Here is a 25,090-nt window from a genome sequence, read left to right as displayed (position 1 = left end):
TACATAACTTCCAGACAGGAATTGAGACTGCAAAAGAAATATTTATGTTAAAATGGGAAAAATGATTTAATTTTTTCTTTTCCATATACTTAGCCATTTCCCAATACATTTTAAATGTTTATTATAATTTATCATGAGTAGAAGTTCTTTACCTTAAGAGAGTGGTTACCTGTTTCTCTGTTAGAATTACTCTCCTTAGTAACTGATTCTCAAGTCCTTTCATGGTAACAGTAAAATCAATGACTGATGTTTTGGCATTAATCTCAGGGGTAAAGGCAGGGTTTGGTAACTTCGTAGTAATATAAAGTTTAAATGTATCCATGACATCACATTCCTTATCACCAACTTTCACCTACATAAATTCAAATATAAAATTAAAAACAGCTTAAAGGACAGGGCAAAGAATTTGTGTTCAGTTTAGGAAAGAATTTACCAAATGCCACTGCTGCAAAACTTAAATGAACTGGGAAGGAAAGTTGTAAAATTTTAATTACTGATCTCAAATAATAAAGCCTATTCAGTTTAGAATAATTCAGAATTGTGGTCCTGACTGAAGATGTTTTTAGCCATGATACCAAGCAAATCAGATAAAAAATTTATCCAAAACAAATGATGCATAAAGGAAAACTCAGACTCATCTAAGATTTGACTTTAAAATCTTAGTAAGTAGTTATCACTCATCAGTTGTAGTACTGGAGCTGCTCTTTTTATCCCAGTTTAGGAAATTATTTCCTACTATGGACATTTGCTGTGTTTATAGGAAGTTTTATTTCTTTTAGCATTTTACAGTCATATCCAAAGCATATTTGACAACAGAAAAAGTTAATGTAATTTTCAAAGAAAAAATGACAACTATTTTTCCAGAAAGATAACATTTACCTTAAATATCACTATTTGCAGTATATTGAAAAACAACTGGTTTTTGCTATCTAAAAAGTAGGTGGCAATCATAGAATTTTTTAATGAATTAAATCTTTAATTAATCTTAATCCTGCATGTGACTGAAACTCGTAAGGCCACTACCACATTCTCAGGCATTATACCTTCGTATTGCAGATAAGAATCTAGGGTCTTTTAACAGACCTTCAGGAATGGAGATTCTATAGCCTCCTTTGGCATATTAAATATAGCATATAAAATAAGCCAGACACGGACAATACTGTATAATCTTACTCATACGTGGAATCTAAAAAAAGTCAAACTCAGAAGTAGAGAACAGAACAGTGGTTACCAGGCCATAGAGGGTAGAGGAAATGGGGAGATGTTGGTCAAACGGTGCAAACTTTCACTTATAAGATGAACAAGCTCTGGGTACCTAAGGTACAGCATTAGTGGTGATAGATGTGCTAATTAATCTGATTGTGGTAATCATTACACAATGTATACATATATTAAATCATCAAGTTGTGCACTTTAAATATATACAATCTTTATTTGTGAATTAAATATTTTTTAAAATGCAGTTCAAAATTATGGGTGAGTCTGCAACGTCCAAACAAATCACCAGCATTGTGTTCTTAGCTTCCTTGTCTGAAAAAGAGAAATTCTACTTTCTAATAATATCTAGGAGTATAGTGCTAAGTCTTCAGAACATTGACTGAGTTATATTCATTTTCCCCCCCATAAACTTGCACAGCCTTAAGCATATAGTGGATGCTCCATAAACTTTTGCTGAATGAATTTTAAAAATATGATATATAAAAGAGTTCACATTATGAAGAACGTTTTTCTAAATAAATCTGCCTCTGTTTAATGGGAAAATTTTCATTCTTTACTTATTCACTGATACTCATGAAATTAAGTTGTTCAAAGTGAAAAAATGCAATCAGAAATGCTGTTCTTCGTCAAGAAATAAAACCAAAGAAGCCTGAAGGTAGAGAATGACACCAATTAAAAAAGAAACATTTATACATATTGAAAACAATTCATGGCATCACCAACAATTGGAAACAATATTCCATAGCTTCAAGCAAAGGCAATGAGTTTAGGCTGAAAGTTAATAAAGAGAGAAATAAAAAAAATCAATGCCTATAGACTTTATTAAAATGCCATTTTCCCCAGTGAGGAAATCCAGATTTTCTTATAAAAATGTATATGTATATGCCTGCAAAACCAATTTTCTCAGAGTTGCTAAAATATACATATTTTGTGTGTTAAACTAACATACTGTTATTAAGACCAAGGCACTTCCATAATATGTTACTCAGTTTCAGCTAAATGACTACTCTTACCAAGATAGTGTTCTCTCCTATATTTTTTATATACTATAAAAAACAAAAGGAAATACTGAATATCAGTTTGGAAATAATCTTTTTTCCAGTGTACCGAATCTACCATCTGAAGGAAACTGCCTTTGCTGCTATGCTCAAATAGATAAGTAGATGTCACCATTGTTCTTTTGTTTCCTTCTCCTTTTTTCTTTTTTTTCTCAAAGCTCACCTTGAATGTGGTACCCAACTTAATGAAATTCTTTTCTAATACATTATCCAAGGCTGGATCCAGCTCTTCACGAATGTCCTCAATGAGAAGGGGTCGGCCTAAGGAAAGGCTGTCCTCCAAGTGTGTGCGGAAATATTTATGGTTCAGAGATGTCACCTGAAAAGAAAGAGTTCATTAGTCTATAAATGTCACCCTGAATGTTCCCATTCCTAAGTGAAACCAAGAGATCTGTCGGACAGGTGACTACAAATTGTAAGGGCAACATAGGAAGCCTTACTTATAAAAATAAAAGTGACAAACATAAATTAATTTTCAAAACTTGGTGAGTCATGACTTTGTTCAAGCCCTGCATGTATAATGGGGTCTCTCTGATTAAAAGAGGAGAATCCAGTGGCCTTATTTAGATGGAACTGCAGAGCTTTGCTCCTGACAGATGAAATAGTCAAGGATTAATCCTTTTAAACTTGCATAGCTATAATTACTCAGAGAAAGCAAAGTAACTTGCATATTTGGATATTCATTTATCTTCTCAGGACCCTACAAGATGAATAAGTGATTTAAAAAAAACATAGGATGTCAAAAATGATATATTGAGTCAAACCAAGGGTCTGTCCATGTATTCTGTCAGTAGCACAGGCAAGAATATGATACTTTTCACAAAGTCAACCTAAAAGATTGTAAGGATATATAAAGATTTTATATATATATATATCTCCTTACATTTTAAAAAAACAAGTATTCCAGTCTCTGAATTCAACTATTGCCTTTATGCTATTGTAGCTGCAGACCATAAGACACAAGGAAGACCCACTAGGACAACAGATGATTAGGAGAGTGAAATGAAATATATACATAAATTTTTTTCTGTGAAGAAAAGATGTGGAATTGAAAAATTAAATAAGGCTGCTTTTGTCCTTTCTTGATTAAAAAGGAAAAATTAAAATTTTAAAACGCACAGGAAGAAAGTTTCCCTGGATGGATAGCTTTCCTTATACAAATGCCGTGCTGTAAAAGCATTACTATGAGTTGATAAGGTAAATGGATCTAAACAAAGGGCTTTCACTAGCTTATTAAACAAGATGAAACAAGGCCCCAGTAAGACTAAATTTGCTTATGTCCTGCTCTATTTCCCAAGGGGCAAACTCTATTTTTGTGATTTCCTTCCCAAGTAAAGAGATAATTTTTCAATTGTCAGTTTATTTAAGATTATCTTTATAACCATCTTCAATATCTTTTATAAACTTGCAGTAATATCTCAAAGTCATAAATTCAGGTTTAATTCACTTGGTTTTTTCTTGTATAGAAACACTATGTGGTATCCACCACCGGAGCCTGGTTCATCTGCACAAACACTCTGGTGTTAAGCGTTTATAAGGCAGTCAGTGAATTCCTGATAGGGAGACCTGGCAAATACATTCTCTTTCCAGAAGTCAGAGCTATAGGTCCTGGAGGTGGCACTGAAAGTGGCCTTGGCAAAGCTGCCAAGGGCAAGCACAGCCATAGACATACAAACTATTGTTTTTCCTGTACGTGTGTTTGTACATGTGCTTATCCACGTACCCAGAAAATAATGTTTTCTGAGTAAGGAGACTGCCGTTCAATCTGTTTACATCTCAGCAGCAGATGGTTTCCAAAATAAGGAAGTATCTCAGGCATATTTTTCTTACATCCACAAGAAGGTTCCTGGGACTGGGTTGTATCAGGAAGGAGATTACTGAAGGCTGTCAGTGAATTTAATGCTGAAATGGGGAGCCAAAGCCATGATCAGGAAAAACAGTGGCATTCACAGCCAAGTGACACAGGTGCACGCTCTGAGCTAAGGATGTCCAGGCAAGGTAACAAGAATAAGAAGAGGAGGGAGAACAGCCAAGGGAGTCAAAGGGATGGAGCCAGGGACAAGTTACAGTCAAGCTGGATCTAGGAAGTGCAGTTCAGGGGCAGGGGTGTCCTGCTACACTATATTTGTGCGCTCCTTCTAAGAGTGTGGGTCCTAAGAAGCTTTGTGAAATTGGAGACCATTCCCCTTAATTCTTCCCCTCCATTTACACTCTAGGTTTTCTTAGTAAACACCTACTGACGTATTGTGTCTGGAGTATCTGTGGGATGGGTACCTTAGGTATGATCCTGACCGCTAGGCTATGCCCACCTGCCTGAGAAGCCCTGATCTCAGGAGGAAATCTTTCACTATTGCACCATGAAATATGATGCATGTTGTAGGCTTTTTGTTGAAACTCTTCATCTAATAAAGGAAGATCCCTCCTGTTCTCAGTTTGCTGAAAGTTTTATCATGAATGGGTATTGAATTTTACCAAGTGGTTTTTTCTGTATTTATTAAGATGACCACATGATTTTCCTCGGGTTTTTTTTTTACTGTAATCATGATACAATTTGATTAATTCACTCAGATTCTATAAATATCAGAATCACTACTCTTAAAGAGCTGTGCAGAAAATGTAAAGATGGACCAGGCATGGTAGCTCATGCCTCTAATTCCAGAACTTTGGGAGGCTGAGATGGGAGGATCTCTTGAGGCCAGGAGTTCCAGACTGACCTGGACATCATAGCAAGACCCCATCCCTACAAAAAATAAAAAAATTAGTTGGGCATGGTGGCACATGCCTGTGGTCCCAGCTACTCAGGAGGCTGAGCCAGGAGGATCACTTGGGCCCAGGAGTTGGAAGCTGCAGTGAGCTGTGGTCGTGCCACTGCACTCCAGCCTGGGCAACAGAGCAAGATAATGATGGGTAAAACCATAAACCTGGCCAACAAGAAGTTTATGGTATGATAGAGATAAAAGATAAATATACAAAGAACAATAATTCAAGACAGACTCTAAGTCTACAACAAGATATTGTGAGCATTCAGAATAGGCTTTATTAAGCCAGGGACAAAGAAAAGTCTTAATGAAGGTAGTGTTAGATGTGGACTTTGAAGAATATTTAATATTTTTATCTAAGATATAAGTGGAGTGGCCAGTAAGGTGAAGAAAGACATTTTGGTTAGTAGAAATAATATAAGCAAAAAGATGGAGGCAGGAGGCTTAGAACTGGGAGCAGTGTCTAGGGAACCCCGAATATTGGTAGTTGAATTAAAATATCTATAGTAACAAGATTCTCAAAGGAGTCAGGAACATTGGAATCCTACCCCTGTCTATCTCTACCTTAAAATCAACACCTTATTATACTCCAGCCCCAAAGCTGGACTCCATATACTATGTAGTAGTAGTACCAAGAGCCTGAGCAAAGTTAGTGTGAATGGCCTTGAACTGAAGGATCACAACATTCTATTTTTGCTACTTTTCTATAAGCTCAAACCCAAGAGCCAGAATAAAAGCCATATTCAACATCAACGAAAGCAATCAAGCCAGGGAAATGGACAGAGAGAGGGAGAAAGAGATCAAGAGAGAGTACAAAAGAGAGAAAATAATCAGAGCTGTCACCCAAAATTGCTGTTACAAAATTCAAGAGTGTAAATTAGCAAACACTTATCATAGAGACAACTTTACAACTGGCAGATTCAACTGAAATTTTCAAAATTTTTTATGATTTCAGGATGACTATCCCATGCGCCAAATGCTACATACCTGCAAATCATTCTCTTTTTCCTTTGATTTGATCCAAGTCTTGCCTTGAGTTTGTGGGTCTATGAGGAGTGGGTACCTGGTGGCCTTTGTCACAATAATGCCATTCTGAATTGAGAGGTCATCTCCTGGCAGTCCCTGCAGCCCCCATTCACCAATCTGAACAACAGGAAATGGAGACAGTCATTTGAAGGAGACCAGGAATGCTTTCCTTAGAAATTAAAAGTTCCACAATGTAAAATAATTCAAAATCCGGAAATATTTTTTTCCTTTGAGACTATACAACTGGTACTTAGAAAAAAGCAAATTTGTAAATCTGAACCAAATAGCAACCATTTTAAAAAGCAAATTTATAATCTAATGAATCCTTTCTTTAATAACCCAAAACTAGGTTTATCCCTTTATACTTCCATACTTAGGGAAATGTAAATTGATTGCATATTAAACCTGATTTGGGGTTAGTGAAGATAATGACTATAATGAGATGTCAGAGAAGAAGGTAAGTCCCAAGGATAAGCCCCTGATAACGTCCCCCTCCTGCCCTTTGGTTCTGCCCACATGGGGGTACAGGTGCTTGCACAGCTGTAGATGAGGTGAGATATTATATTGGCAGGAGCTCATTCATGATACTTTGTGAATATTTATTTCTCCCAGTTTAGAGGGGATTGCCAGCCTCCCTCCACGTGATCAAGAAAACCCCTGGAGATCCAAGGAGCCAGCCAGCCTCCACCTTCGTGAAATGATCCCAAGACCTCCAAAGGGCACAATTAATAAAGAATATCCCGGCCCACTTCACCTCACCAGTGTTCAATGCATCTTCAACACATAATCTAGTCCCTGTAAGGGCAAGTTCAATGTTGTTTGAATTGGAAAAGATTATTTTTTAACTTTTAAATACAGACAACATGAAATTAATAGCCCGACATTCCCTGAGGAAACAGCAACTAGAAAGCAGATTTGCAAATCAGAAAAGCAACTCATGAATACAAATTGCCTGGAAAGCATTTATTGCCACAGGAGCTTAGCAAGTTATACTGGAAATTGACAGTGGCATCCAATTTCCAGCAAGGAAGGTTAGTGCAGTAGGACATGCTGTTACTCAGTGATACCAGGACACGTTATTGCATTATGCTCTGGGACACTAGAAAACACAGTGAATGATAAAAATAAGGTTAATACCAGCACTTACAGCTTAGGTAATGCCTACATTTGCCTAAAATGTTTCAAAGAGAGTGACTTAACAGGAGTGGTTTAAATAATGGAGAGTTATATGGAGAGCTCAGTATTAGCAAGCCTGTAATTCATGAATGATCTTTTAGTTCACAGCAATGCAGCTGATTTGAATTTGGAAGAGCGATTTCTTAAAATGCAAAAGAACTTTTATACCACAAAGAAAATTTATTTTTAAATAACTCATAAGCACTTTCAGAAGGATCTTTTCAACTACATGAAAATAAGAAAAAATTAGGTATACTTTGACTTCTTGGTAAGAAAAGAAATGAGATTGAAAGTCAAATAATACTGGAAAAATAAACTTACAGTTGGAGGATCCACCAACATTGAAATAAGGTTCAGGTTTTCAGTGAAAGGAATTTTTCGTGCTCTCATTTCTATCTCCCATTGATCTTTAAGCAAATAGTTCCTAAATATCTGGTTGAAAGGGCCGAGGTAGGAAAGGAATCCTGTGCACAGCAGAATATCGCCTACAAGTCTGTTAAGAAAAAACACACAAGCCCCCTCCACAACGTGAGTCTCCTCACACGTTTCAGGTGCCTCCATTAAGTTGTCTGAAGGACACGGTGCGGTTTTGTCTTGTTACCTGGTGAAATCCTTCTTTGCCCCCGATTAACACTTGATAGCCATGCATGCAAAGACCACGTGAAAAGGAGCCCAAAACCCAAAAGGAGGTGAGAGTGGCCACATGTGGGTGGGCCAGGGAGCAGGAAAGAAGGCTCCCTCCCGAAGCCTGCAGGCCCAGAGCCTTGGCACCTTAAGGAAAGCATCTTCTTCCGTTCCATGCCATGGTCCTGCTCAGGGTTCAGTCTTCTATTTAAACCACTTATTCTCCCCCCCACACACTTCTTTTGCCATTTTCCTATTTTTCTCTCATTCTTCTCCCTTTAAGTTTTCTGAGGACAGCAAGAGACACCCACACAAGATACCCTTGCAGTTAAAACAAACCATTGAGCCACACTTTCAAAATCACTGAGGTGGAAAGTAGAGAACTAGAGTATCTAGACTGTTTTGGCAAATCCAAACAACATCAGAGACACTCTCATACTGAAAATGTGCAGTTTCAGTATGAACCACGTCTACGATGTTTCACAAAATCTTCTTCACTCTCTACAGCACGTTACTGACTGTGCATGGTTTAAACTGTAAATACTTTCTTAGCTGATGGGATTCAGAGACGGGCATGTGGAAAGGAAGGAGAAAAGCATTCGCCATGGAAACGGATTTTATGTTCTCTAACGTCACGAGGAAGAAGAGCGACTGTAACAAAGACCGAAATTCATACCTATTAATCTGAGCTTTGAACTCTTTACTTTGCTGAGTCCATCGGACTTTCTCCCCACTCAGCCCATCGATGAGCGTGGAAGCCGCCTGCATCTTCTTCCGGCACATGTCGGCATCATTAAGCAAATCCTGCATGCATGATGGGAGAATGTCTCAAAGAACTTTTTAAAGTGCTCAATCAAACATTCATTATATTCACACATAAAAATACTGGAGGGATTTCTTAATTTGAAAAATAAATATAATCTAAAATTACAGTGTAGTGAAACTTTACATATTACATTCTGATCTTTATTCATGATACAGAGATTTTACCTTACAAAATTTCAAGAAAAGCAATTTTGTAAGAGAGAATCTAAATCATATAAATTAAAATAGTATTCCTATTAAATATTTTCAAAACAGAATCAAATCAATAAAATATACCATTTTCAAGTCTTGGATTTAATAATAATCCTGAGTTCTTTGCTGTTTACAAAATATTTTCTCCAGAAAAAATTCCAGATGACAGTAGTGTGCTGCAGCCAGCTTGAACCAGCTCATAAGAGCCAATTGTTAAATTGTCAGAATATTTGTGAGCTGGCTTTAAACACAACCTTTATTAAAAATTAAATTATATAAACTTACAATTAAATTATAATAAAGGCAAAGCTAATAAATAAAAACTCATCACTTCCTAATTATTTACATTTAAATATCATCTATGCTCTTGAGGTTACATCCATTGTATCTGCACAGTGGAAGCAGTATGCAATAGTGTGCTACTGCCGTGCATCTTTTTCCAAACCTGTGCTCAGTGACGTTACATTAGTAGTTTAAAGTTAGTAGTAGTAGAAATATTTACACCACAGAAATCAGCAAATACTACAAATCAGGGTCTTCCTCTCCTTCCCCCCTGCCCACCATCACCTTCCCCCTGTGCCCCACAAGAAGATTGTTGACCATTCACTAAGCCACCATTGCTTATAACCTACCCCAAGAGATCATATTAGGCTCCTCATTTAACATATAGAGGCTTGTCAATTGCCCCAAATGCACAGCTATTAAGTGCCTGAGCTGGATCTTGAACCCAGTTTTCTAACTCCAAAATCAATGCTCTTTAAATGACACCACAGCTTACTCTTATAGATATTTGATTGGTAAAAACACTAAAAAGAATTGTGAAGGCCAAAGATCCAAAACAGGTAGACACAGCCAGTGAATAAGTGAATTCTGGTGAATATTTTTTTCATTGTAGATATTTGCCCAGTTTCTAAATACAACACATATGTGTGTAAAGTTTCAACACATCATTTTGGTAAATTTGTATATTCAATCTCACCATTTTCTCATTCATCGCTGCATCAAATTTGGCTTGTACTTTATCCAGCTCAGCTTGCTTCTCATCCAACAGTGCCTGTGCCTTCCCCAGCTCGGCATTGGCAACTGCCAAGCGGCCTTCCTGCTTGGCCAGGTTAGCCTTCAAAGGAAGAAGAGGTGATGAGTGTAGTGTACTAGCTCCACGAAACATTCGTGATTTTAATTGGTAAGTATCAACACAAATTACATAATTTTTGTGCTTGATGGTACTTTGTGGGTCATCTGTTTCAGTGTTTTCAGCTGGGGAAGCAGAAGGTCTTGGGGATATTTCATTACTTTTTTCTTATAATTACTAATGTTCAATATGGAAACCATGGGAAACACAGCAACATACTGGAAGGAGAACAAACATTACCCATGATTTTACTCAGAGATAACCTGTGAATATTGTTTTAAGAAGTCAGCAATTGGCATTTTAATTTTTTTTTCATTTGATGTAGCACTTGCATAATTATTTTCTCTTGTCCTTAAAACATTTTTCATGAACATTAGTTGCATAGCTGCATGATATACCATAATTTGAATGAATGTATCGTAGTTTACTTAACCTTTTTCTTATTTTTATATATTTCTTCCCCTCCTCCCATTTTTAATTATTATAAATAATGCTATGGTAAATACTATCAGATATGTAAACATTTGGTATTGTTTCTTTAATAAAGACTCTTTGAAGTGAAATTACTGGAACAGTAGTTTTTCTTATTTTTCTAAGTTCTAGGACATGGTAATACCTGTTTCTTGTACATTTAAAATAATTAATCAGCAAAGTTAATTAATAATTAATAAGCAAATTAATCTAGGCCAAGAGCCTTCTGGAGTAAAAGTTCTTTGGTAATGTTCTCATTTTCTTTCTCAATATTTATTTGAATTTAGTCCTTTTTCACAGAAAACTTTCATTTCATTTGGATTTTTAATGTATTTACATATAGCCATGTAAAATTTTCTTTTTAATTATTTAAATCTACACATCTATGATTATGTGGCTTTATCTTTCTATTCTCATTTGTTGTTATGCATTTTCTTCTTCATTAGATTTTGCAGGAACATATCTCTTACAGTTTATTTTTGCAAAGCACCAGTTCTTTGACTTACTTGTTAATTCTGCTGCTTTTCTCTCCTCTGATTTTTCATGTTATTTTTATTAGCTTTGTTCTTCTTTCCTTAAATTTTGTTTGTATGTGTGCTTATGAGTGAGTATGTTCTTTAACTTTTAAGTGGAATGTTTAGTTTCTTTGATGCATTTAAGGGCTAAGAGAGTACCATTGTGGCCACATTACAAAAGCTTTGGTAATTAGCTTATGTTCATCATTTCCTAAATAGAAGTTACTGGATATTTTAAAATATAAACTTCCTAATTTTATTACTTATAATTAGAGAATTGAGGCTCCAGGAATTTTTGTTTTTGGAAATTTAATCAAGGTTTTGTTTTAGCATTGAATAGAATAAATTTTTGGTGGAATAAAAGTAATAATGAACCCTAACAGAAACTCTCATTCCTACTCAAAGTCATGGAAGCTAAACAACTTTCTCCTGAATGATTATTTTATAAAGGAAGAAATCAAGTCGGAAATCAAAAGATTCTTTGAATTAAACGACAAAGGAGACACAACTTATCAAAATCTATGGGTTACAGCTAAAGCAGTCCTGAGAGGAAAATTCATTTCCGTAAATGCCTATATCAAAAAGACAGAAAACTTACAAATAGACAACCTAATGAATAGACTCAAAGAGCTGGAGAAAGAAGAACAGACTGACCCCAAACCCAGCAGAAGGCGAGAAATTATTAAGATCAAATCAGAATTAAATGAAAAGGACAACAAAAATACCATAAGGGAAATTAATAAAACAAAAAGTTGGTTCTTTGAAAAGATAAACAAAATAGACACACCACTGGCTAGACTAACCAAGAGGAGAAAAGAAAAATCTCTAATAACTTCCATCAGGAACATGAAAGGAGAAATCACAACCGATGCCACAGAGATACACGATATCATCTATGAATTCTACAAAAATCTTTATGCACATAAACTGGAAAATGTGGAGGAAATGGACGATTTTTTAGAAACACATAGCCTTCCCAAGCTCAATCAGGGAGAAATAGAATTCCTGAATAGACCAATATCAAGAACTGAAATTGAAACAGCAATAAAAAAAACCTTCCCAAAAAGAAAAGCCCTGGTCCAGATGGGTTCACACCCGAATTTTACCACACATACAAAGATGAACTGGTGCCCATCCTACATAAACTATTCTCCAATATCGAGAAGGATGGAATTCTCCCCAACACATTTTACCAGCCAATATAACATTGATACCAAAACCAGGAAAGGATGCAACAAAAAAAGAAAACTACAGACCAATTTCTCTCACGAACATAGATGCAAAAATTCTCAATAAAATCCTAGCAAATCGTATCCAAGTGCTTATCAAAAAAATAATTCATCACGACCAAGTGGGCTTCATCCCAGAGATGCAGGGGTGGTTCAACATACATAAATCTATAAATGTAATTCACCACATAAATAGAAGCAAAAATAAAGACCATATGATCCTCTCAATAGATGCAGAAAAAGCATTTGGCAAAATTCAACACCCTTTTATGATAAGAATGCTTAACAAAATAGGCATAAACGGGACCTACCTAAAAATGATACAAGCCATATATGACAAACCCACAGCCAACATCATACTAAATGGGGAAAAACTGAAAGCATTCCCACTCAGAACCGGAACCAGACAAGGCTGCCCACTGTCCCCATTACTTTTCAACATAGTATTGGAAGTCCTTGCAAGAGCTATCAGGCAAGAGAGCAGAATCAAGGGAGTCCAAATAGGGAAAGAAGAGATCAAACTCTCACTCTTTGCTGATGATATGATGTTATATCTAGAAAACCCCAAGGATTCAACCAAGAGACTCCTGGAATTAATTAATGAATTCAGTAAAGTCTCAGGTTACAAAATCAATACACACAAATCAGAGGCATTCATATTTGCCAATAACATTCAATCGGAGAACCAAATTACAGACTCAATACCCTTCAAAATAGCAACAAAGAAAACAAAATATCTAGGAATATATTTAACTAAAGAGGTAAAGGACCTCTATAGGGAGAACTATGAAACACTGAGGAAGGAAATTGCAGAACATGTAAATAGGTGGAAAACCATACCATGTTTTTGGATCGGAAGAATCAACATTTTTAAAATGCCTATACTACCCAAAGTAATCTATAGATTCAATGCAATCCCTATTAAATTACCAACATCATTTTTCACAGATTTAGAAAAAATAATTATACACTTTGTATGGAATCAGAGAAGATCCTGTATAGCAAAAGCAGTTTTAAGCAATAAAAACAAAATGGGAGGTATTAATTTGCCAGACTTCAAACTATACTACAAGGCTGTGGTTCTTAAAACTGCCTGGTATTGGCACAAGTACAGGGACACAGACCAGTGGAACAGAACAAAAAACCCAAATATAAAACCATCCTCATATAGCCATCTAATCTTTGACAAAATAGACAAAGACATACTCTGGAGACAAGAATCCCTATTAAATAAATGGTGCTGGGAAAACTGGATAGCCACATGTAGAAGACTGAAACAGGATCCACAGATTTCACCTCTCACAAAAATTAAATCACGGTGGATAACAGATTTAAACCTTAAATGGGAAACAATTAGAAATCTAGAAGAAAATGTAGGAAAGACTCTTACAAACATTGGTCTAGGCAAAGAATTTATGAAGAAGACCCCTAAGGCAATCACAGCAACAACAAAAATAAACGAATGGGACCTGATTAAATTAAAAAGCTTCTGCACAGCCAAAGAAACAGTCACGAAAATAAACAGACAGCCTACAGAATGGGAAAAAATTTTTGCATACTACACATCAGATAAAGGACTGATAACAAGAATCTATTTAGAACTCAGGAAAATCAGCAAGAAAAAATCAAACAACCCTATCAAAAAGTGGGCAAACGACATGAATAGAAATTTTTCAAAAGAAGATATAAGAATGGCTAACAAACATATGAAAAAATGCTCAATATCCCTAATCATCAGGGAAATGCAAATCAAAACCACAATGAGATATCACTTAACTCTGGTGAGAATGGCCTTTATCAAAAAGTCCCAAAACAACACATGTTGGCTTGGATGCGGAGAGACAGGAACACTCATACACTGCTGGTGGGACTGCAAACTAGTGCAACCCCTGTGGAAAGCATTATGGAGATACCTTAAACAGATTCAAGTAGACCTACCATTCGATCCAGCAATTCCATCATTGGGCATCTACCCAAAGGAACAAAAGTCATTCTATAACAAAGACACCTGTACCCGAATGTTTATAGCAGCACAATTCACAATTGCAAAGAGGTGGAAACAACCCAAATGCCCATCAATCCACGAACGGATTAGTAAACTGTGGTATATGTATACCATGGAGTATTACTCAGCTATAAGAAATAACGGTGATACGACATCTCTTTGGTTCTCCTGGAGAGAGTTGGAACCCATTATATTAAGTGAAGTATCCAAAGAATGGGAAAACAAGCATCACATGTACTCACCAGAAAATTGGTTTCCCTGATCATCACCTAAATGCACATCGGGGAAGGATACCAATTGGATATCAGACTGAGACGGGGGGTGGGGGGAGGGGATGGGTGTATGCCTACATGATGAGTGCGTTGCGCACTGTCTGGAGAATGAATGGTCATGCTTGAAGGTGCAGACTCGGGGAGGTGAGGGGTGGGGGGAGGGGATGGAGGAATGACTACATGGTGAGTGCCAGGCGCTCTATCTGGGAAATGAACATGCTTGAGGCTCTGACTCAGGGGGATGGGTGGGACATGGACAATGTATATAACCTGAGCTTTTGTACCCCCATGATGAGCTGAAATAAAATAAAAAATAAATTTTTAAAAAAAGAATGAATTTTTGTAAATGTTTCTTGGACTTTAGAAATAATTCGATATTCTTTGTTTATATTGAAGAAAGTTCAATGTAGCTACTCAACCTGAAAAATAATATTGTATAAAATTTCTACATAATTATTAATTTATGCCTTCTCAAGACTGGTTCCATAATTTGCAGGGCCTAGTGTAAAATTAAAATATGGGGGCCCCTGCTAAAAAATTATTAAGAATTTCAAGAGGGCAAGAACAGCATTAAACCCAGTGTGGGCCCTTCTAAACATGGTGCCCCGTGCGCGCACCTGTGGAGCACATGGTGCTACGTCCACCAGACCTGGCATAGGTTGATGGTGTGTGCCACTGTCTCAAATTACAATATTATTTTTGTTAATTTCCACTTACAATACCATTAGATTTTACTTCACATAATTTGATATTATTTTATTTATTGTCTAAAGCATTATTACAATTGTTTCATTATAGATTGTAATTTTTATCAATAAAAAATAGCTCTGCTGCCATGTACTTTTTTTCTTGAATTCTACATTTACAGTAACATTTCTTCCTTGGTATCATTCTGTTTGGGTGGGGTGTATTTACTATACTTTCCTGTCACTTTTATTTGTTAAAACTTTTTTACTTTAGATTTATTTTCTATTTTTCTCAAAGTTATCTGTGCACAGAGTTTAAAGAGGCAGCCATTTCTGTGAGGCTTATTGTGAAAACTAGTAGCCCCTACCCACCAACTCACCATTCTCCACTCCATGGAGCAGCCACTTACAACACTTTTAGCTTGGTCGGGGGGAGGGGAGGGGTGGGGCCCTGGGGGTGGTGTGTACCTGGGTGGTATAGTTTATGAATCCTTGCACTCCTAAGAATGTCTCTCTATTCCCTCAGACGTGAAAGACAGCCTGGGTGGATACAGATGAGGGGTGTGTGTGTGTCTATGTACCACACAATATTTAAGCTGTATCCTTAAGAATGTCTTTTTGTTCCCTCATTCATGAAGAGCACCATTACTGAATTCTTGAACCACAGCAATTTCCTCCTCAAAACTCTGCATATGTTTTTCCATCATATTCTACCTTTTAGTGCTGTGGAAAGTCTGCAACACCCCGATTTCTCTTCTTTTATAAGCAACCATTTAAATTTTGTTTGTTTTTTAGATTGCATATAAAGTTCTCTTTCTGTCTTTGAAATTTAGAACATTTCTAGGTGTTGATTCTATTTTTTATAAGTTTAGCTTAGAATATAGTAATCAATCTCTGAACTTTAAAGAAATGGAAAGTTTTCTTTTACATAACTTTATAATTATTCCCAATAAATTCAGTTCCTGTTTAAGTTAAGAAGTTGGTTTCAGTTTCTTGACACATTGCCAGGAAAGATGTAATGGATATAAAAAGAATGAGAAACTTTGAGAGGACATAGGGACAGGAGAAAAATTTGGTAACAGGGACATCTACCTTTATTAGCCTAAATTATGCTTTGTCTCTTAATAGCAGGAATATGGATGATTGATTTTATTAAACATTGATTTATTGGAGGAAGGAGGGAAATTTTTACCTTCAGAGGCAACACTTCCCGATTGATGCCATAAAATGTGGCCATAGCAAGTGTCCAAGACAGCAGACCAGCCACATTTCCACAGACTTTTTTGGCACTATCAAAACTATAATCATCCATATTAAAATACGGCTGGAGTAACTCCACAGTCTCTTCGTTTATAGTGTCCTTGGGGAACTGCTGAAGGCTCCACAGGAATCCTGTTGCACTCATCAACTGAAAAATAGTATCACAGCCCAGTAAGTTCTGGGGCAAAACAGATAGTTTCTTCCTGAGTTAGTATGTACTTCTAAATTGTATTTTTTCAGAGTAACAGTTGATTTGCTCTAAGTATACAAATAAAGACTATTGGCAGTAGTCAACCTAAATCTGTATATGGCAAATTGTCTTTCAGTTTCCATAGTGAAAGAATAAAGAAGAAAGGCGATGTAGGTTTCCTGTCTCGTAAGTGCACCTCAATGCCTCAAACCACACAGCGACCCTTTTGAAGACTGGACTGGATTGACACCACCAAAGCCGTGCCAATGCTAGCCACTGGTTCTGGACAGATTTCATAAAAAGAAGGCATTCAGCTTTAAAATCTATCGCTATTTACACTTTAGGTGACGGAGTTTGAGATAAACTGGTCAATACACAATGATCAATTACTGTCTGCTGGTTTGTCTGGTCTATCTGGAGTGTACTGGGCGAGGGACACCTGCTGCACCTCATAGGACTTACACAGACAGGTTTTACTCACCTTCAATGACTCTCCCCACGATGGCTTGCAGCAAGGTTTCTCCGGATCCATAGTAACAGGGTCAATTTTCTTTTGAAATAGTAACAGAACACAATCCATGATTCTCATAATGAGATGCGGTGGTTTTGCAAGCTTCCTGACTGTAGCAATATCATTTGGTTTGATGGTCTGCATTTGGGAGTAGGAGTCAATACATTTTTTATTGAGTAGTATTAATAGTTACATGAAAAGCTCTTTTAAATAATTACGGTAGAAAATTTTAAAACGTATTTTCTCCTCAGTTCCTGACTTTTATCTCTTCAAGGGTTTGAATTACAAGATTTTTGCACAGTGGTTGTTTTATTGTTATTTTTGGATTTCTGTTTGTTTTTATTCTTTTTTTCCCTCTTGATCCCAACTAAATGGTTTAAAATATCACTACCATCACTGCCTATAACCTCCATTAACAAGACCCAGTAATATGTAACATTTAGATAACTTGCATCTTCAAAGCACAGAGTCTACATTACGTGTGGATACTAAGAGAGGAGAGAAAGCCCTGAGTACCAGAAACGTCACCTTCAGTCTTCATTTTGGGGGCTGCCCTGTCTATTGAAGGGAAAGAATTAGGAGACAAAAGAAGTTATTGTTAACATGTGGCTCTTGAAAATATTTTTAAAAGTTTCTATCCGTGAGCTGGGTTTGGATTAAGACATTGCTGACACCAAAGGCAAGAAGGACTGAGAGACTATATCAATAAAACGTACTAAGGTTTCTCTGGTTCAGTGATCTCACCCTTCTGCATGTTATTGTGGAACCTCTAAAGGGAGTGGGGGTGGAGAATGTGTCCTGGTCATTGTGAAAAATGTAATAAATGATTATCATAGATTTATTCATTCATTTAACAACTGCTGGCATTCTCCCATGTAAAACAAAACAAACAAACGAAAACAGGCTTGTCTTCATAACCTCCTGAGGAAGGCAGAGAAAACATAATTACCCTATGCTAGGATTTCTGCCACGAAAGATGCATATGAGTGACAGGAAAACACAGGAGAATCCAGAAGAAAAACTGAAAACTTTCTGGAAGGAGTGAGACCTTCAGCCAAGATTTGAAGAATGACTCTTATTAGGCAATGAAGGTTAGGTTCCTAGCAGAGGGACAGGCACATTTAAAGGTTACAGACCATGATTCTTCCAGAAACTTATAGGTGTTTCTGTAAGCCTTGGTCATATCATGTGTAGGAACGGAACGACAAGAGATAAAGTTCAAAAGGTAGACAGGAGTGGTTATCGGCAGCAGCAGAAGCACTGATATTTATTCAGCACTTTCTATGTGTCCAGCAAGTTGCATTAATTACTTTTAGTGATTACATTCATCCTTCCAGCATCAATGAGAAATTATAATCCCCATGGAGACTCAAGAAAATTAAGTAGATTTACTCTAGATCATATATATATACACACATATATAAATATATATGAGATGGTGGTCACGAGAGGCAAATGCAGATGGACCTGCCTCGCGGCAGTGGACGCCTACCCTGGGACTTTATCCTAAGGGCAGTGGGAACCAGTGGAAGATTTTAAAAGGGGGCATGACATAATCTGGAGGAGATGCTGGAGGAAATGAGGAGCTCTCTATGTAATCTGAGTTCCTGTTCTGATTAGGCCATTAACCACCAGCATTATTTCCCAGTTCTCACGGAAGGCTGATTTTTATGCAATAAAAATGTGATATGAGAAGTCAGAACTTGAAAAAATTAGAACTTAGAAAACAGAATCAATGGAAACATTTGATTAAGATTAATAAATCACATCAAAAATGCAATTGAGTTTTCTGATTATACAATCCCACAGTTGATTTCAAGTCATGAAACACGACGCCTGCTAGAACTTGTGCTGGGAGGGATAGCAATGCACTGCTCACGTTCAGGGCCGCTTTCGCTTCTTCCAGCGCAGGTTTGGCAGCCTCGAGTTTGGTCTCAGCTTTTACTTTTTCAGTGTCAATTTCATCCACAATTTTTTGGGCTTTGTCTTTTACCTCCTGTACTTCATTTTTAATTTTGGCTGAAGCCTGAGCGCTGACTGTGACTTCTGCTAAGACCTGTTAAATTGAGGAAACACATGAAAGCAAATAGAAACCTTTCAAGCAAAATTTACAGGTTTGAGTAGTAAGAGAATATTTATTCAATATAAAACATGACTAAGAGCAAATTTATTCCCAATTTGTCTATATTTTAAGGTTTATTGAGGTGATTCCTTTGAGCAGTTCCTTTCAGTCTCCAATTTCCTAAGCTTTCCTTAGGCTTAGATTACATATAAATAACTAAGCTCTCAGAGAAATGGTATTTCCACTCTCTGACTTCTAGAAAATTAAAACGATTCAAGTAAGTATAACAGAATAGGGTCAGAAGCCAAAATAAAAGCCTCATGTAATAACAATAAAAGTAGCCCCTGTTTATTAAGTGCTCAGGATAGGCCAGGACCATGCTTAAGTGCTTCCCCTGTGTTATGGCACTCATTCCAGTGCCTGGTAAGGGTCAAGAGTTAAGTCTGTTCTCAGCCGACTGGCAGTGAGCGGCAGCTGCAAGCAGCCTGAAACTGACGGGCTGTAGACAAAGGAGCAGCAAACTTGGATCCCGATCACCTTGGCAGAAGTATCTTTTTTCTTTCTTTTTTTTTGTTTATTTTTTTAAACTCTATCAACTTTTTCTCTTAGCCTTTTGTCTCCTAGACACAAACTTTAGATGAGGCCTGGGCCATCCTAGAAACCTAGAGCTTACAGGGTCCTTAAAGAGAAGATTAAATATAACCCATAGAAACTTCATAAACAGATGAAAGAGAACAAGAGAGAGCAAGAGAAGAAAGAATAGTCCTAGACCAAGTAGCAGATATAATAGTTTAGATATATCTTGGTATAAGTTGAACAAAAATATCTAATGGTCTTTGTGAACCTTACCTTACCAGAAATTACATATTGGTTTATACCCTGCTTATGTTTAAATAATATTTTAAAATAATGGTTTCTTAGTATAGAAAAGTATTCCTCATCAGTAGTGATAAAATAAATGCAAACTCACTTCATCTGCTTTTACAGAAGCCACTGCCAGTTCCTTCTCCTTTACTGCGAGATCTTGAGAGAGTTTAGCGACGGATTCACTTGCCTCCATGAGCTTATCAAGACCTTGAGAAATACACACATACACACTCTTGCTGAGTATATGGATAGCCCTTCATCAAACACTTATTCAATATTTACTACTTATAAGGGACTGTACATGTAATCTAACACATATAAGATTATTTATAGACAAAAACTTTAAAAATATACATATCTTAGGAGCAACAATCCCCGGCCATATTTCAGAGTTTCAGCAGTGGGGGGTAAAGAAATGCTCTGACTGAAGAATATCATCTAGCTACATTTAAGGGAAAATCACAATATCATACCGAATAAGATTAGTCAGGAAGCTTGACAAAGTTATGCTCTTTTGGGCTTTGTAAACAGTTTGTAGCTATCATTTTTTGATCATATTGCAGCTAAGATGGCAAATGAGATTGAAAATGTATTAACATTTTTGTGGCTCTCTTTCCTATAAAAATGATACTAACTGCTAAAATGTATGCAACTGACTCTGTGACTTTCAGTGCTACTGAGAAAAATAATTGGTTAAATGAATTTCTCACATTTCAATTGGGTTCTAGATAGCAGTATGTTGGTAAATGTTTAACATCTGGGTCTCTGGGCGAAGGGGAAGCATCCATTTGTATATTTTCCAATTTCCACAATGTAAACACTTCCACCATGGCTTATTTCAAGCTAGCAAGAGATTCTCAGTAGCTCACCGTTATATATTTCCAGCACACAGAGAGAATAGAAATAACCTCAAGAACATTAGTAATAATAAAATAGAGTAAAAATAACTGAGAAGTGATGAGTTTTGAGTATTTATTGCCCATATTTTAATATAATTTATTTTATTTAGGTATATATGGCTTAATTTTTAATGAAGGCTATGTTGAACAAATATATCATAAAACTCCTAAAAATGTAACTATTGGCTTTCACGCACAAGTACAAGTCAGCTTTGGCGCACTACTGATTCTAACGCATCGTTTAGAAAAGCTGCAAGGTGAGTCACAAGAAAAACCTCACGAGGTTTCTTTCCCAGTGTTGCTATCATCACTGTCACTCCACAGACCCTGGAGTTCAGTTATGGCATGTGACCACTTTTTGTCCAGGGGAAATGAAAAGAACGAACTGAGGTGCTTTGGACTGTTTGGGCCACATGCTTTCTGGACACAGAATCTGTTCCGATGTACACTTTTCCTGCTTACACGCTACATATGCCTGAAGCTCAGCAAACTGGTGCTCAGGTCAGCTATCTCTTTTTGCTTTTATTGGCTTTTGTTTCTGTTTTGGCTTTTCGTTTATTAGAAATTCAGATTTCCTTTATTAGAAATTAACATGGCAAAGTTTATACAAATCAAGGCAAATCGTAATGAAACCAAAAACTGAAATTGGAGTCAGTTCCCACGAGCCGTCTTCTCCCTGCCTGCAAGCAGCAACTCAGTAGCTATGGTGACTCACTGCCCAGCATGGTGGACACAGAGCTGGGGGAAATGGGCCAACGCTGTTTAGATTTTCTTCTGCTCAGAGTTTCTTGACAGTTCAAAAGACCCTTAAGGACATCCCTTAAAAATATCCACTACTAACAATAAAATTAGTATTTTGCTTTCAAACATAATACCCAGCAAACAAAATATTGAGATCACCATCAAACAAACCCTACAAAGATAAGATTCCATTCTTCTTACCAATATTCATACGTTCAGCTTGTTCATTAATAAATTTCACCTTTTCAGTATAAATGTTTTTATAACCATTTATAAATGAGAGATAAGATTTGGGAGTCACATGTGCTCTTCGGCGGTATCTGAAAGTAGAACACAAAAATGGCCATTTCTATCATTCTAGTATACTGCCATAAAATGACACCCTTCCCAACATGAAATAGTGTGATTCTGTAGAGTGCTTCACAAGCAGGAAAGCAGGAACTGCGTACGGAAAGAGCACTAAATCTCTGTTTGGTGATTCGACCTTTAACTCTGACTCTGGGCTTCTGTCTCCTCATCTGGAAAACTGAGAGAAGAATGTCTGCCCTACCCCTTCCAGAGTTTTGTGAAGATCAAATAAAATAGCATATATGAACATACTTTGTAAACTTTAAGGTTCTGGACAAATATTAGGGATAAGCAGTTGAAATGAATTTGTGATATGATCTATTTTCATTCAACTGGTATTTTCTACATACCTCTTCCCTGCCACATACCAGCTGGGTGGGCTTAGAAAATCAAAAACCAATCTCTCCCCTGATTCATCCGATCGGCCTTAAAAATCAAGGAAGCCAGGCTTGATTCAAATGTTCAACCCATTGTGGGCTTTATTATAGTAATTATATTTAATGATAGAAGTAGACAAAAGAAATAATTTTATACAGAAAAAACTCAAGTCGAAGAAGAGCTCTTCACATACTATAAAATTATTTTGCCTTGTACATCAAATTTTCACTTTTGGAGTTCTCAAGATTTTTAATATTTTTAAAGTTTTTTTTTTTTTTAGAAACTTGGGCACATACGTGACTATCATTAAAGTGTTATAAAAATATTGCATTCAGAATAAACTTCCACAACCTAAGAAGACATGAAAAATTTGGAAAACATAGCAAAATTTTGAAAAATAAAGAAACCAGTTTATGTAGCTGTACAAAGGTAAAAATTTATGTCACAGATGACATGAGCAGGAGGAGTTCAAGTTAAGTAGAAAGAAAATCTTCTGAACAGTAAGAATTAATACACGCTGATTCACCAAGACAATCTGGGAGATTATCTAGAATTATTTAGGAGGGGTAGTCTGGGTATGGTTTTAAGTAAAGAAAAGGGTCTGGAATAAACAAACTTTTGTGAGGCAGGGACCTCCTTGAAAATCAATGACAGTGTTACCAAAACTCTCTATGCGGAAAAACAGACATAGCTTTTCTGGGAGTTTCTGTACCCCCTGAAGCCCATCCGCTAACCCTAAGGGAGGAGCCCACTGTTCTGGAGATCCACGTGGGCCCATCTGCCAGTCGTACACAGTGACTATCATGCTTTGGGGGTCGGGGGGAAAGCTGTGCTCTTGCACTGTTCACACCAGCTTTCACATAATGAACACACCATCACTGCTTTTACTGAGTGGTTTTCCTACCATCAATTAGTATTTTGTTTCACAATTATTTGGCATAAAAAAATTAAAAAGACTAGGTAATAAAAATACAAAACCTAAATGTTCTCTTAACATAGGCAATAAAGAAACTTTAAAACAATGTATTTCTTTCATCGAAATAAATAATTCATTTGAATAAGAAACTAATTTTAAACAGTTTCTAAGAAATTAGTTAAATCATTTCCAAAACAAAATTAAACAAATGAAATGAAGCAATTCATTAAGCATCTGTTACTTTGAGGCCTGGTATTTAAGTGTGGATACCGGTTAATTTTTAAATCTCGTTTATTTACCATCTTTTCAATTCATAATCACTAGAAAATCAAAGCAAGAGAAATCTAAATGCAGCTGGGACCTCATGCTCAATCAATATGAGGAGTCTTTTACTGCAGCGATCCCCAACCTTTTTGACACCAGGGACCAATTTCATAGAAGACAAGTTTTCCAGGGACTGGGTGGCAGGGGAAGGGGTGGCTTTGGGATGATTCAAGCACATTACATTTATTGTGCAGTCAAACCTCTCTACTAATGATGATCTGTATTTACAGCCACTCCCCAGTGATAGCATCACCACCGCAGCTCCCCCTCAGATCATCAGGCATTAGACTCTCATAAGGAGCATGCAACCTAGGTCCCTCACATGCACAGTTTATAGTAGGGTTCCTGCTCCTATGAGAATCTAATGCTGCCACTGATCTGACAGGGGGCAGAGCTTATGTGGTGGTGCAAGTGATGGCAAGTGGCTGTAAATACAGATGAAGTTTCACTTGCTCCCTGCTGCTCACCTCCTGCTGTGCAGTCTGGTTCCTAACAGGCCACCCACCGGTACTGGTCCATGGCCCGGGGGTTGGGGACCACAGTTTTACTACATGTTACATTTAATTCCTCTGTGGAGTGTACTTGGTGGTTTGGTAGCTCTGGTGCCTATGGTGTCACTTACCTTTGGAAGTAATTTTCACAGCTCTCTGAAACCATATCATGAAAGAGCCCCATTGTTTCTACAACTTGTCTTTTAATTTCACCAGAACAGACAATATTATAGCCTGAAAGGAAATAGGAGGCTACAGCAATGAGAGCCTCCTTCGGCCAACGACTGAACCAGTCCATAGTGCAACCCGAGATCAAGCCAGGAAACTTCAAAGAACGGGCACGAAACTTCTCACCAACCTATTGATGGCAAAGTCACAAAGCATTAGACACACAGGGATTATACGTCAGCTAGAGAGAGATTTACACATTCTGGGCCTACAATGTGACATCGAAAATTTTTTTAAAAAATCTGGGGCTGCAATAATATATAAATTTAGTGTTCAGATGAAGAGAGGAAATATATTTCACACTCTTCCCTGTCCTGGGACTACATCTATTACACATTATTGCATTCGATTCTAGGAACTGCCTTTTAAGAGGAAACTGACAAACTGGAACTCTTTCAGAGAGAGATCAGGACTGTGAAAGGCCAGGGCACCGGGACAAGTGAGAACAGCTGCATGAACAGATGCTTGGTCTAAAAAGGAAACAACTTAGGGAGTCTGCAAAAACTTTCTCCAAATATCTGAAAGGCTTTCTGTGGAAGAGGGATTGGGTTCATTACAGAGCAGAATCAGAATCAGAGGAGAATAGTACAGACAGATAAAATTCAATTGATTGTAAAGAGGAGCTTTCTGGCAATTAGACATCTAAAAATGAACCAGGTTGCCTCGTAAATCAGTGACAACCCCACT

The 25,090-nt window shown here is 37.0% G+C and overlaps 1 protein-coding gene across 1 annotated transcript in view; it reads right to left on the bottom strand.

Annotated features, from left to right (window-relative positions):
- DNAH8 (dynein axonemal heavy chain 8) overlaps window positions 1-25,090 on the bottom strand; it is a 286,065-nt gene that overhangs the window by 87,143 nt on the left and 173,832 nt on the right. Inside the window, 12 exon segments of the mRNA XM_045542103.1 lie at window positions 170-352; window positions 2,440-2,595; window positions 6,023-6,178; window positions 7,559-7,730; window positions 8,538-8,665; window positions 9,858-9,995; window positions 16,381-16,596; window positions 17,120-17,287; window positions 19,029-19,205; window positions 20,182-20,285; window positions 21,920-22,038; window positions 24,307-24,533. Coding sequence (XP_045398059.1) covers window positions 170-352; window positions 2,440-2,595; window positions 6,023-6,178; window positions 7,559-7,730; window positions 8,538-8,665; window positions 9,858-9,995; window positions 16,381-16,596; window positions 17,120-17,287; window positions 19,029-19,205; window positions 20,182-20,285; window positions 21,920-22,038; window positions 24,307-24,533 — 1,944 coding nt within the window.

The sequence above is a fragment of the Lemur catta genome, chromosome 2, assembly GCF_020740605.2.
Source record: "Lemur catta isolate mLemCat1 chromosome 2, mLemCat1.pri, whole genome shotgun sequence".
NCBI classification, from domain to species: domain Eukaryota; kingdom Metazoa; phylum Chordata; class Mammalia; order Primates; family Lemuridae; genus Lemur; species Lemur catta.
This window is presented reverse-complemented; position numbering and strand designations above follow the sequence as displayed.